General features: G+C 50.0%; 2 protein-coding genes across 3 annotated transcripts; one reads left to right on the top strand and one right to left on the bottom strand.

Moving 5' to 3' along the window:
• Positions 1–493: 493 nt before the first annotated feature.
• Positions 494–2,460, bottom strand: rnf113a (ring finger protein 113A). The gene is made up of 10 exons (XM_053851139.1): positions 2,324–2,460; positions 2,066–2,148; positions 1,897–1,992; positions 1,710–1,817; positions 1,488–1,597; positions 1,237–1,343; positions 1,040–1,129; positions 876–969; positions 702–808; positions 494–636 (listed from the first exon to the last, which is right to left on the bottom strand). Exons 1-10 carry the CDS (start codon positions 2,448–2,450, stop codon positions 572–574), a joined length of 987 nt encoding a protein of 328 aa, XP_053707114.1. The 5' UTR covers positions 2,451–2,460; the 3' UTR covers positions 494–571.
• LOC128750666 (RUN domain-containing protein 3A-like) lies at positions 1,916–10,183 on the top strand. Of its 2 annotated transcripts, XM_053851068.1 has the most exons (12): positions 1,919–2,183; positions 2,649–2,897; positions 7,842–7,957; positions 8,021–8,154; positions 8,214–8,299; positions 8,369–8,458; positions 8,741–8,821; positions 8,884–9,049; positions 9,107–9,264; positions 9,320–9,433; positions 9,601–9,707; positions 9,768–10,183. In XM_053851068.1, the coding sequence occupies exons 2-12, from the start codon at positions 2,791–2,793 to the stop codon at positions 9,908–9,910; spliced, it is 1,302 nt and encodes a 433-aa protein (XP_053707043.1). In that variant the 5' UTR covers positions 1,919–2,183; positions 2,649–2,790; the 3' UTR covers positions 9,911–10,183. The 2 variants fall into 2 exon arrangements, with proteins under 2 accessions (XP_053707042.1, XP_053707043.1); XM_053851067.1 differs by having other exon boundaries at positions 1,916–2,183; positions 7,842–8,154.
• Positions 10,184–10,574: the final 391 nt, after the last annotated feature.

Genomic DNA, 10,574 nt, shown 5'->3' with positions numbered 1-10,574 from the left:
TTTTAGGTAGGGAGGAGGTGGGAAGAATGAGTGTTTCCATGGAAACTTAATGTGTCCAGAATGCCATGCTGTAAGTTATCAGCACAGATCGCTCCTAAATCTGTCAATCACAGAACAGTTAAGCTAAGAAGATATGTAGCTTCCAGATGTACAAACATACCATATGCCTTGGAATTTATTCATTTGGTCTCAAAACAGAAATCTTGTTTCAAGAAGAAATATACCTAATTTTTCCACCATACGTTACTGGTAAGAGCGTAAGCAGCAGCCACTCGACGGAGGACATCCATCTGATGATGTGCACATTGGCCTCTTTTTCCTTAATGAACCACTTTTACTTTTGGCTGTTCCCAACTTCTAGTTTTAGCTGGATCTTAATTGAATAAGGCGCTTCCATTGGAGGGATTGCATCTAAAATAATTCTACTTTCAGTGACAGCATGCTCTGCCTCTGTAAAGTTGGTTTTCAGTTTTAAAAAATTGGGATCAAATTCTGATGATGGACAACATCAAAGTATTCCACTATAAAAAAAGACTTTAATCGAGACAGACAAACACAGAGGAGGGAGGGTTTAATCTTCATCGGACGGAGGCTGATCCTCTTCAGCTTTCCGTTTCTCGATTTTCGCCATCAGCTCTGAAGGAATCAGACAAATAAATCAATCGTGGTTGTATTGCAGCATATGGTGCTCTGCGACGCACCTTTAGCTGGGTTGAAGACACCGTTGGTTTGAGTGTTGCACACGTAGCAGCGCTTGGACTTGCGGTAATGCTGCAGAGCGCAGGCCTCGCAGAAATAGTGACGGCATCTGAAACGACAGCAAGCCTTGTATCAACATGGCAGGAGGTTGAACCTTGTCACATTCAGATGCTTACTTTGTGATAATAGGATTCTTGAAAGAATCTCGGCAGATGAAGCACTTGAAGGGCAGATCTTCTTCGTCGCTGCTGACCTCATAGTTCTCTTCCTCTGAACGGTTAACATGAATAAATAAGAAGAAAAATTATTTCCAATAAAATTATTTCAAGTTGAAACTCACCGTCGACGCCGTATCGACCCTCCTCTAGCTCTCGCTCGATCTGCCAACCGTGTTTGTAGTCAGATCTGTCGTGGAGGAACTTGCAGCTGTCTGAGTGGAGGGAAAGAAAAGCCACAAGTGAGTTGAGGGAAACCCAAAACAGACCAGGTGGAGATGAAAGCCATGTCAGCGCCGCAGCATTCACATCTTTTATTTACCTCCAAAGCCACAGAAGCCGGTCTCCTTGTAGTCTTTACAGATGTCAGGCTGGTAGTCCCACCTGACCGTGGCCCTCAGGTGCTCAGGGGCCCGGATTGGCCCTTTCCTGTGACAGAACTCTCAACCATCATCATCAATGTTACAAATTGTTTTGGTCTTTAGTGATGTGACGTTTCTGAGACACGCTGGGAAAGTGTGCAAGCCTTGAGCCATGAGTGTCATGCCTGATGTTTCGTGGTCCTCTGCTCACCTGACCATGCCTGAGGAGGCGTTGCCCATTGTTGTGTCTTTGGGTTTGATGAACTTCTGGTAGTTGTTGATGCCCCGGTAGATTTTGTCGTCCTCTTTCCCTGTCAGCTCCTGATCAAACAGAGTGAAGGATTAATGTCGGACTTGCACTCATTAAAACACAGTGAATAATAGCTCATGGAATCATCAGTTTATTTATTTTTTTGAGACACAGGTGTTGTACCTCCTGAATTTTCTGGCTCCTCTCAAAAATGGCCTGAGCGTCTTTGTCCCTCTCCGTGTCCAGCTCGTACGTGGCAGTCGCCCCCATGTCCTCTGGACCCTCCGGTTTCTGAGAGAAGACCGTGTCAGTTTAAAGCCCAGATGCAGCTCCTGACACGCCACCACGTGACACAACCGGGTCTGCTCACCGCGCAGCGTGAGGATTTGTAGGACACCGTGATCTTGTTGGCGTTCTCTTCGTCGCTGTCGCTGCACGAGACGTTGCCACGCTCCACTTTCTTCGACTGGTCAGGGAAGAGGCAGCAGGGCATTAGATCAAGTGCTCCAGACGGGTTTCCTGATGGCTCAGCCCTTTACCTTCTGGATCATGGGATTGACCCGCGTGTCTCTCTTCTCTTTCCTGACCACAGAGCTCTGGTCGTCTGACCCGCTGCTGCCATCTGGGGAAGATTTGGGGGTTTGATTACCTCGTCAGGTGAAGAGCTGTAGCGCCGTGATGTCGCGCTCAACTCTCGTGCACTGTCATCTGTGTTGCGGACGCGCGCTCACAGCCACCCGGAGGCCGTGTGCGCTATACACCTGCACATAAATGGCTAGTCAGAGGGAAATCCGTACCTTTGTCGCTTTCGCTAACTTTTCGCTTTCGGCCTGCGAATTTTCTTGTTGTTTTTTTGAAGAGAAACGTGCAGGAAGGTGCCGTCGGTTCCTCGGACTCCGCCATCTTCCTCTGCGTGATAAACATTGAGCGCCACACGAACCATAGCGCCCCCTTCTGTCCGGATGTCTCCGCCTTTTCGTCCTTTTAGTAGGGACACTTTTTTTGTTAATTGTATCCATTAAAGAACCGCAGCGGCAGCAATAATGATAACAATAATAATACCCAACTCTAAATTGATGTATCTGTTTGTTTGTTTTTTAAGTTTTTTCTTTTATTTGCAAGGCATCAACCGGAAGTACTAGAAGCCTGACCGCGTCACGTACTCCAGCATCCTCAGCATCATCGCTGGTCCGCGGCGAAGGACAGCGGCTGCTGGTCGGATTCCGAGCCCTCGCAGGGTGGATCCTGGCCGCGGGGCCGCCGCATGGAGCCTGGCTGCGTGCAGACAGCGATGGCGATGGGTCTGACACCGAAGAAGGCGTCGGTGCGCAGCGTCGGCGTGGAGAGGAAGAACCTGATCACGGTGTGCAGGTAGATCCATCACGACTCGCCGCTCAACAAGCCGCCCGGCTGTGCCCTTGTCAGCTCGCCTGTCTTTGTACGGGCCAGGTGGAGGGTGTTTTGTGTCGAGCAAAGGATCATTCTCAGTCAGAAATACGCAACAATGTAGTCGTGTCCAACACTGACATTTCACCCAATGCCTCATCAGAAAAACCCATTTTCTCTCTCAACTAATACGCAGGTGTTTGTGGTTTTAACGACACTAACACTAGTTAGTTCTTCAATTTGGCGTGATATAATATTCCATTCATCACAATGTCCACCTGTTTTGTGGATAATGGACTCACCTTTTCACGTCGATTCTATGGACATCAGAGAAATGAAGTCGCAGCATCATAGTGGGACAAGGGCGTTTGGAGCAGGGTGAGGACTCCTCCCCCATCCGTGGTGCATGAGGACTGAGATGGAGCACTTCATTCATGATGACTCCTTGGGGCACAGACACATCCTGGACTCAGGAATGAAGAATTCATGTCCCCTTTCAGGGGAAACACCAGCAGCGTTTTGAGGAATACGCCAGCTACATAACCTGATCTATAGTTCTTTCATCTTTTAGGGAAAAATGCTCGATTAAAAGCCAAAAATAGGCACATAGTCAGATGCACAGATGAACAGCTCTAATGGCATTAGAAAATAATATAAAAATAAATAATATATATATATATATAGATGATAGTATTGTGGTTAAAAAAAAAAGCTGACACAAGATCAAGCAGTTTTATTCCTTAATGTTTCCTTCTTTAGTGATACACAGAAATTAAAACACACAACATCACGGAGACTTCAAAGTTCAGAAACAAACTTGTCACTTTTTCATTTATCAACAAACACACAAGGACAGGACGGAAATAAACATCAAACGATTTGAAAACACTGCACAGGATTAGGATGAGAAGGGTGTGACGCTGAGTTTGGCTTGCAGATATGGTTTTGTTCTCGGAGCTGATTGAGGTGGTGCGGCGCTCCGGCTGCTCTGAGATCAGTGCATTAGCTGGGCGTCATGTTGCTGCAGCTGCGGTGGTTCTTCCGTAGGTGCAACACACTTTCCAAGTTAGTCATCAGTTAATACTCCCGCTCGAGCTTCACCAGAATACTGTTAGGTCACCTTCCAAAACAACACTGATATTAACATTTCAACACTTAACTTCTGCTTGGGCGGGACTGGACATACTTTTATATTGGTTTTTTTTTTTCATAATTTCAATTGTTTTGTGGACCAAGCTGCCGTGTACAAAGCTGTGTCTCTGACATCTGAGCTGTTGCCATTAGCGACGGGATTCATCTTCACACATCAGAAAGCTGAAGCTGCTCCTCAAAGCTTTAGTTAGTTTTTATTTAATTCCTACTATAGACCGGGTCCTCGTCTGTGTCGTGGAAGAACCTGAGGAGAACATAAGTGAGATGAATGAGAGTGGGCTGAGGCATTAAGAAGCGCTTAAGAAGTTCGGTGGCTTCCTGTAAACAAGAGGAGGCAAATGGAGACGTTGTTTTTAAGCTGGAGCCACAGCGCTTTTTGGGTGGGGCTCAGCAATTCTTCTTTGACAGTAACTCTTCTCTGCACCAGCCCTGTCTGGCCTTCTCTGGTGGGTTGCAGCTTTTTACCTTCACAACTGCGACGACTGTGAAGTCACTTTAGATTCTAACATCAGGGGGCTCGGTTTTTGACCTTTTAGATGACCTCTTCAGCCGTCAGATGGACTCTACACAAACATCTCCACTTGTGATCCGACCACTCAAAGACCACTCCTAGCTATCATCTTTCAGAAGGACATACTGAGTTCATCTGGAGGTTTTGAAAACCATCTCAAATAGCCAAGTTCGACATGTTAATTTAGACCAACTCTTCAACCCATTCACATCTCAGTTCAACCTCCTCAAAGACCCCGTGACCATCAAACACTTGCTCAGACGTTTAAGTGAAACATGCCCCCCCACCAGTCCAGTTCAGATCTCCACCAGTGCTCCCCTCAATGCTTCCTCCAGTGAGTCCACGTCAGCTGATCCTGCCGGTAATGGCAAGACTAAAAAGACAGACAAGAAAAGGAGGACAGAGGTTTGAGTAGTAAAATCTGGTCTGTTGTTTTGCGGTTGCATCTGAGAAAGTACAGTAGAGGGTTGAGAACAAGAGGGCCTTTAACCAGGACCGAGAGTGGGTTTGGAGCTGCTCCAGTCTGACTTTGAGGGGGCACAAAAGGGTCGTTTGAATCGGGTGTTTTTCAGTGTCAAATTGTACCAAGAGCATGTTGCCATTCCACTCCAGGCATTTGCATAAGAGGCACGCCAGCGATTCCTCTCATGATCGAAGGACTGATATGTCCACGCTCCTCCGTGTTAGACAGTCCGTTGAAGATAAAGGTCTTAGCCCTTTCAACAATACCTGTAACATTTCCCTGATTTGGCCTTGCAGAGCCACATCCAGGATCTGACTGGATCAGCTGCTCGGACCTGTCAGTGGTCCACAGCTTCAGTAGTCTACTACTCCTCAAGTGGCTGAAGATCAGTCAGTCACTGAAGAACGTCTAAATTCTGTGGCAGTTTAAGGATAAGAACCCACTTTTTGACACCTCAGTTCTAGCTAAACAAAGAGTGTGACTTCACTGACCTTTTTTTCTTGATAATTCCGGTGTGGGCTTTAATGTTTCAAAATATATTCAATCCAGACTGGGGTTTTAGCAGATAAAGCCCACCTCCTCGGTGCTGCTCCCCTGCGGCTGTGTTTGCCAGTCCCCTGTCCTCCAGCTGAGGTCCCATCTCGTCTAGAGCGTCTTGCGTTTGGGTAGGAGGGCTTTTCGAAACGAGGTGGTGGTGGTTCCCCGACTGTAGGACGCGCCACCCAGGGAGATCTTGGTCTTCCCGCTGGTGATGGTGGAGTTGCCCAGTGACGTGGTGCTCCTGCCCCTGGAGATGGATGAGTTCCCCAGGGCGAGCTTGGTCTTCCCTCTCTTGATGCTGGTGTTGCCCAGGGTCAGCGCTGTCTTCCCTTCGGTGAAGCTGGTGTTGCCCATTTCCGAGAGCTACCTCTTCCTGGCCCGCAATTTTTGGCAGGGTTTGAGGCTCAGTCGCCGCCGAGCATCGCACACTCATGCAGCACGCCCGTGTCTGAAACCCCTCGGGGTTAACAGGAACATCTGCGATGATCCGAGGCAGACCACAGTGCTACGTGTGGATAGCAGGAGCCCATGTGGCATAAAGCCTTCGTTGAGCTGGTAGACGTGGGCTCTGGAAGGCCACATACCACCCATGTGTCCCTGTGAATGGACAGAGGCAGCCGTAGGTGGCCTCAGCCGATCAGGGCGGACTGGGACAGTCGGGCGATTGTGCCTCTGCCACGACGACACCGGCTGGTTGAAGGACACATTGTTTTGAGGGGGACAATCTGCGGTGACATCACTTTCTTCTCTGCTATTGTTCCACGCTTCTGACTCCAGCACGCTCTACAATTGTATTAACCATCTGCCGAACACGTTGAAGGCAGGAAGACGCCGAGTTCCTTCCTTGGACTCGCAACTGCTTCTGTGCAGCGTTTTATGGTCATGTCGGTGAACCCCCAATAAATCAAGCCAAAGCAGCGTTTTCATCCTTTTATAAGCAGTTGCCACATTTACAATTGAATGAAGAGTTAATGGAATTGCAAGCTTCACTGATGTCATGTCTCTCTCTACATGCTTCACACGTCTGATTCACTTCCCCAAACATGCCACTGTCAATGCCGGTAGCACCCCGCAACTTACTCAGCCCCTTTATTCTGGTCCACCCTCGCGACCTTCCCATCACAGCACACTTTGCTTTGTTGCCACCTTTTATTACTGACCTGCGAACACTCATTTACAAGTCCTCGGTTGTTTGTGTTTGGGAACGTGTGCGGTTTTCAAGTGTGAAAATCCCAGTAGATGTTGCTGTGGGTCTCTTTGCCCCTGGTGAGGGTGGTCCTGACCACAGACACAGACTTGGTCCCGTGGGTGAAGGTCAGCGTTGTCAGAGAGCTTGTAGTCTCTCCTCTGGTGACAGAGGTTTGCCCCACTGCCACACTGGACTTTCCCAAGGTCGCCGTGGTTCTGCTCCATGAGATCGCAGATTTACCCCAGGAGATGGCGTACTTGGTCCTCAGGAATGAAGCCGAGCCTTTGGAGAAGGAGGTCTTGCTTGACAAGTATGTGGATTTCCACTCGTTGTTAGAGTCTTTTTTCTTGGCGCTTTTGCGTGTCTTTGCTTGGGCGCCCGGGCTCCTCTCCATCTAGGTGTTCCTGCGCTTGGGCATGAGCGCTTTCCGGAAGGAGGTGGTGGTGGTTCCCCGGCTGAAGCTGGCCCGTCCCAGAGCGACCGTCGTCTTCTGCCTCTGGATGGTGGAGTCTCCCATGGAGGTGGTGGTCACTCCCCTGAAGATGGAGGAGTTTCCCATGGAGACGGTGGTCTTGCCCCTGGCTATGGAGGTCTTCCCCACAGCCAGGGCAGTCTTCCCCTCTGTAATGCTAGTGTTGCCCATCGAAGTCCCCCAGAGCCAGATGGCTAGCTCCTACCATCCACACTGCATTGCTGAGCCATGCGTGAAAGAGTGAGGTGGAAATCCATCACCGAGCTAAATAGATCAGGCCAGGGTGAGTGGGAGGGAATGATTTGATCATGCTTTGATGCCAGCTGGCCCCTCGGAGCACCAAGAGGACCTGGAAGCCCAGCGCGCTTCGAGGACAGGGGGTTATTTGTGTTGTCTCCATGATAGCATTGTTCCGTACACAAGACAATTGAGGTGAGATAAGAGATGGTGCGGTGCCAACCAAAGAAAAAACCCTTCACCCTTTATTGTGGCAGAGCTCAAGTACAGTACTGTTCCAGTACAGTGTGCCGGTGGGCGGGGCTTGACACTTTCATCGAACTTCTGTTTGTTTTGATTCCCTCATCCTTTGTGCTCCATTTTAGGTTTTCGGTGAAGACGCTTCTGGAGAAGTACACAGCTGAGCCCATAGATGACTCGGCAGAGGAGTTCATCAACTTTGCCGCCATCTTGGAGCACATCCTGACTCATCGCTTCAAGGGTAGCACGGCGGCTTTGACTGTGGCTATGCGAACAAGAATCACCGTGATGACTCCTCCTGCAGGTTCCGGCAGCTGGTTCAGCTCGGACGGCCAGCGCAGCTTCTGGGAGTACATCCGGCTGGCCTGCAGCAAAGTGCAGAACAACTGCATCGCCAGCATCGAGAACATCGAGAAAATCAGCACGTCTCGAGCCAAGGTGTGTGTGGCGTGTGTGTGTGTGTGTGGCCTCTCTCACTCGCTTGGTTCACCCCGCAGGGGCGAGCCTGGATTCGAGTGGCGCTGATGGAGAAGAGACTCTCGGAGTATGTTTCCACAGCGCTGAGGGACACCAGAACCACCAGGTGAGGTCCACGCTTCCACGGCGGAGCAGATGCAGTATGCTTGTATCACCCTGTCTCCCGCCATGACAGGAGGTTTTATGATGATGGCGCCATCATGCTGCGAGAAGAAGCCACGGTTCTTACCGGGATGCTGATCGGACTCAGCGCCATCGACTTCAGGTGAGTCTCATCTTACGTTTAAAAATAAAAAGCTAGAATTTCTACCACAACCATAACAGTCTGACGTCATCTCCTGCTGTGGAGTAGTTTCACTTCCATCCACTTAGCTGAGGTCAGGTTCTGGGGGCAGCAGTTGGAGGGAAGAAGTCCCGATTTCCATCTCCCACAAACCTAACACAGCCTTGTTATCTCAGGTCACCAATCGAAAGAACCTCTCCACCAGGAAACTCCGAAAAATCCTCCCCAAACATTGATGTTCTATCTCACAATTTTGACTTTCAGTTTCTGCCTGAAGGGTGAAGCCTTGGACGGGAAGTCGTCAGCTGTAATCGACTACACGCCCTACCTGAAGTTCACTCAGAGGTCAGACTGACTGGAGTGGGCAGGTGTTTGGGTCCGTGTGAGACGTGTCCCTCGCTCCACAGCTACGACTACCTGAGCGACGACGAGGACCGCCGCAGTGTGGACAGCAGCAACAGCGAGGAGAGCGTCCCCGAGCATCCCTATGTCCCCCTTGTGACCGATGAGGAGAGCTGGAGCAACAAATGCCGGAAAATGGAGCAGAGGTTCAAGATCGTCTACGCCCAGAAGGTGAGTCGGAGCGGTGAGTCCAAGCTCTGGCCCTGACTCACCTGACCTGCGTGGCAGGGTTACCTGGAGGAGCTGGTGCGTCTGCGGGAGTCTCAGCTGAAGAACGTGGAGACGGAGAACAAACGTCTGAGAGCCAGAGTGGAGGAGCTGACGGTGCAGGGGCAGCAGGAGAAGAAGGAGCTGGAGGCTGTGGTGCTGGAGCTGCAGGCACAACTGTAAGACAGCATCAGTTGGTTACGACATGTTCTGAACTGAGCCTTTGCTCTTCAGCTCTTCGCTCATGCCCCCTGACTCGTCTCACCTGTCCAAGGACCTGGCCATCCCGCTGGTCAACCAGTGGACCACCGTGACCAACAACCAGCGAGACGTGAAGCTCTTCCGCAGGTCAGACCTCCAGTGTCTCCATGTGGCAGGTTTCGATCAAGACTTTCACTCCGTAATGGGGTACCTCAGGGGTCGAGGCTTGGATCCTTTGTGATGTTTTCACTCACTGTTTTGAACTTCCGGGTGTCTGCTTGACCTTTGTACGATTCATAGGTCATCTGTTTCAGGAGGAGCTTCCATAGTCTGGAGCAACTTTCCGCTGAGGTCAGCTTGAACTCGGACTCTCAGAGGACGGACGAGAGGCAGAACGGAGATGCTGCGTGGACGGCGGAAGGTGAGGCAGTGTGAAGTAGCACACGCAGCCTCACACTGAGAGACCCGACTCTCCTCGCAGGAAAGGACACCACCCCGTCCATGCTGGGTCTGTGCGGCTCCCTGGCCTCCCTGCCCAGCTCCAGGTCCATGGCTAGCCTCAAGTCCAGCGAGTGTCTGGTCAACATCAGTGCCGAGCCCAGTCCTGCGCTCTCCCCCAGCTAGGGGCCAACGAGATTCCACCTGGTGATGCTGCGTCTACCTGGACCTGCTTCCCCCTCTCCCCCTTGTCCCCCGACATCAGCCCCAGTTTCGTGTCTCCTCCTTGGTTTCAAACATCCGTGCTTGAAGTGGCATCACTTAGCAACTTTCAACATCCAGTACAAAGAGGATGTCAGTTCACAGGAAGACTCTCAAATCACGACCCAGTCAGACTAATTTCCACGGTGATCCTCCCTCACAATCTATTATCTATTTTTGTTGGTTTGTGTTGCAATAAACGGCTTTTTCCATGAGTGTGGATTTTTCCACCGCCTGCTGCTGGGGCTGCTCTGCAGCCATCTAGTGGTCTGATGTAGTATTACACGACTCTTTCAACCACTGCTTTTGAAATCCTAACTTGACTTGTGTCTTGTTCTTGGGGTTCTTGCAAGAAATGATCGGGACGAACCAAGATGAAAATACGGATACTTTATTAACAGCGCAACATGCTCACCAACTTCTCTGGCCCTTCTATTTCCCAGAATCCTCTTCTTTCAATCACACCCATATAAGTCACGTCATCAGTCAATTACAACAAACATATCACAGATGGCGCCACACTAAATGAAATGTAAATACTAGACTGCTACAAACATATTCCAGGAATATTACCACTTGCACTAATACT

The sequence above is a fragment of the Synchiropus splendidus genome, chromosome 19, assembly GCF_027744825.2.
Source record: "Synchiropus splendidus isolate RoL2022-P1 chromosome 19, RoL_Sspl_1.0, whole genome shotgun sequence".
Taxonomy (NCBI): Eukaryota; Metazoa; Chordata; class Actinopteri; order Syngnathiformes; family Callionymidae; genus Synchiropus; species Synchiropus splendidus.
Note: the sequence above shows the minus strand (reverse complement) of the source record. Positions and strands in the feature narration are given on the sequence as shown.

Bases quoted from the DNA above. Each gene is read 5' to 3' on its own strand.
- rnf113a (XM_053851139.1), bottom strand. From the start codon at position 2,450: ATGTTTATCACGCAGAGGAAGATGGCGGAGTCCGAGGAACCGACGGCA. The intron at 1,993-2,065 runs GTAAAGGGCTGA...TTCCCTGACCAG, and splicing joins TCAATCCCATGATCCAGAAG to TCGAAGAAAGTGGAGCGTGG. The intron at 970-1,039 runs GTGAGTTTCAAC...TTAACCGTTCAG, and splicing joins GGGTCGATACGGCGTCGACG to AGGAAGAGAACTATGAGGTC.
- LOC128750666 (XM_053851067.1), top strand. From the start codon at position 2,791: ATGGAGCCTGGCTGCGTGCAGACAGCGATGGCGATGGGTCTGACACCG. The intron at 8,155-8,213 runs GTGTGTGTGGCG...TTCACCCCGCAG, and splicing joins TCAGCACGTCTCGAGCCAAG to GGGCGAGCCTGGATTCGAGT. The intron at 9,050-9,106 runs GTGAGTCGGAGC...CCTGCGTGGCAG, and splicing joins AGATCGTCTACGCCCAGAAG to GGTTACCTGGAGGAGCTGGT.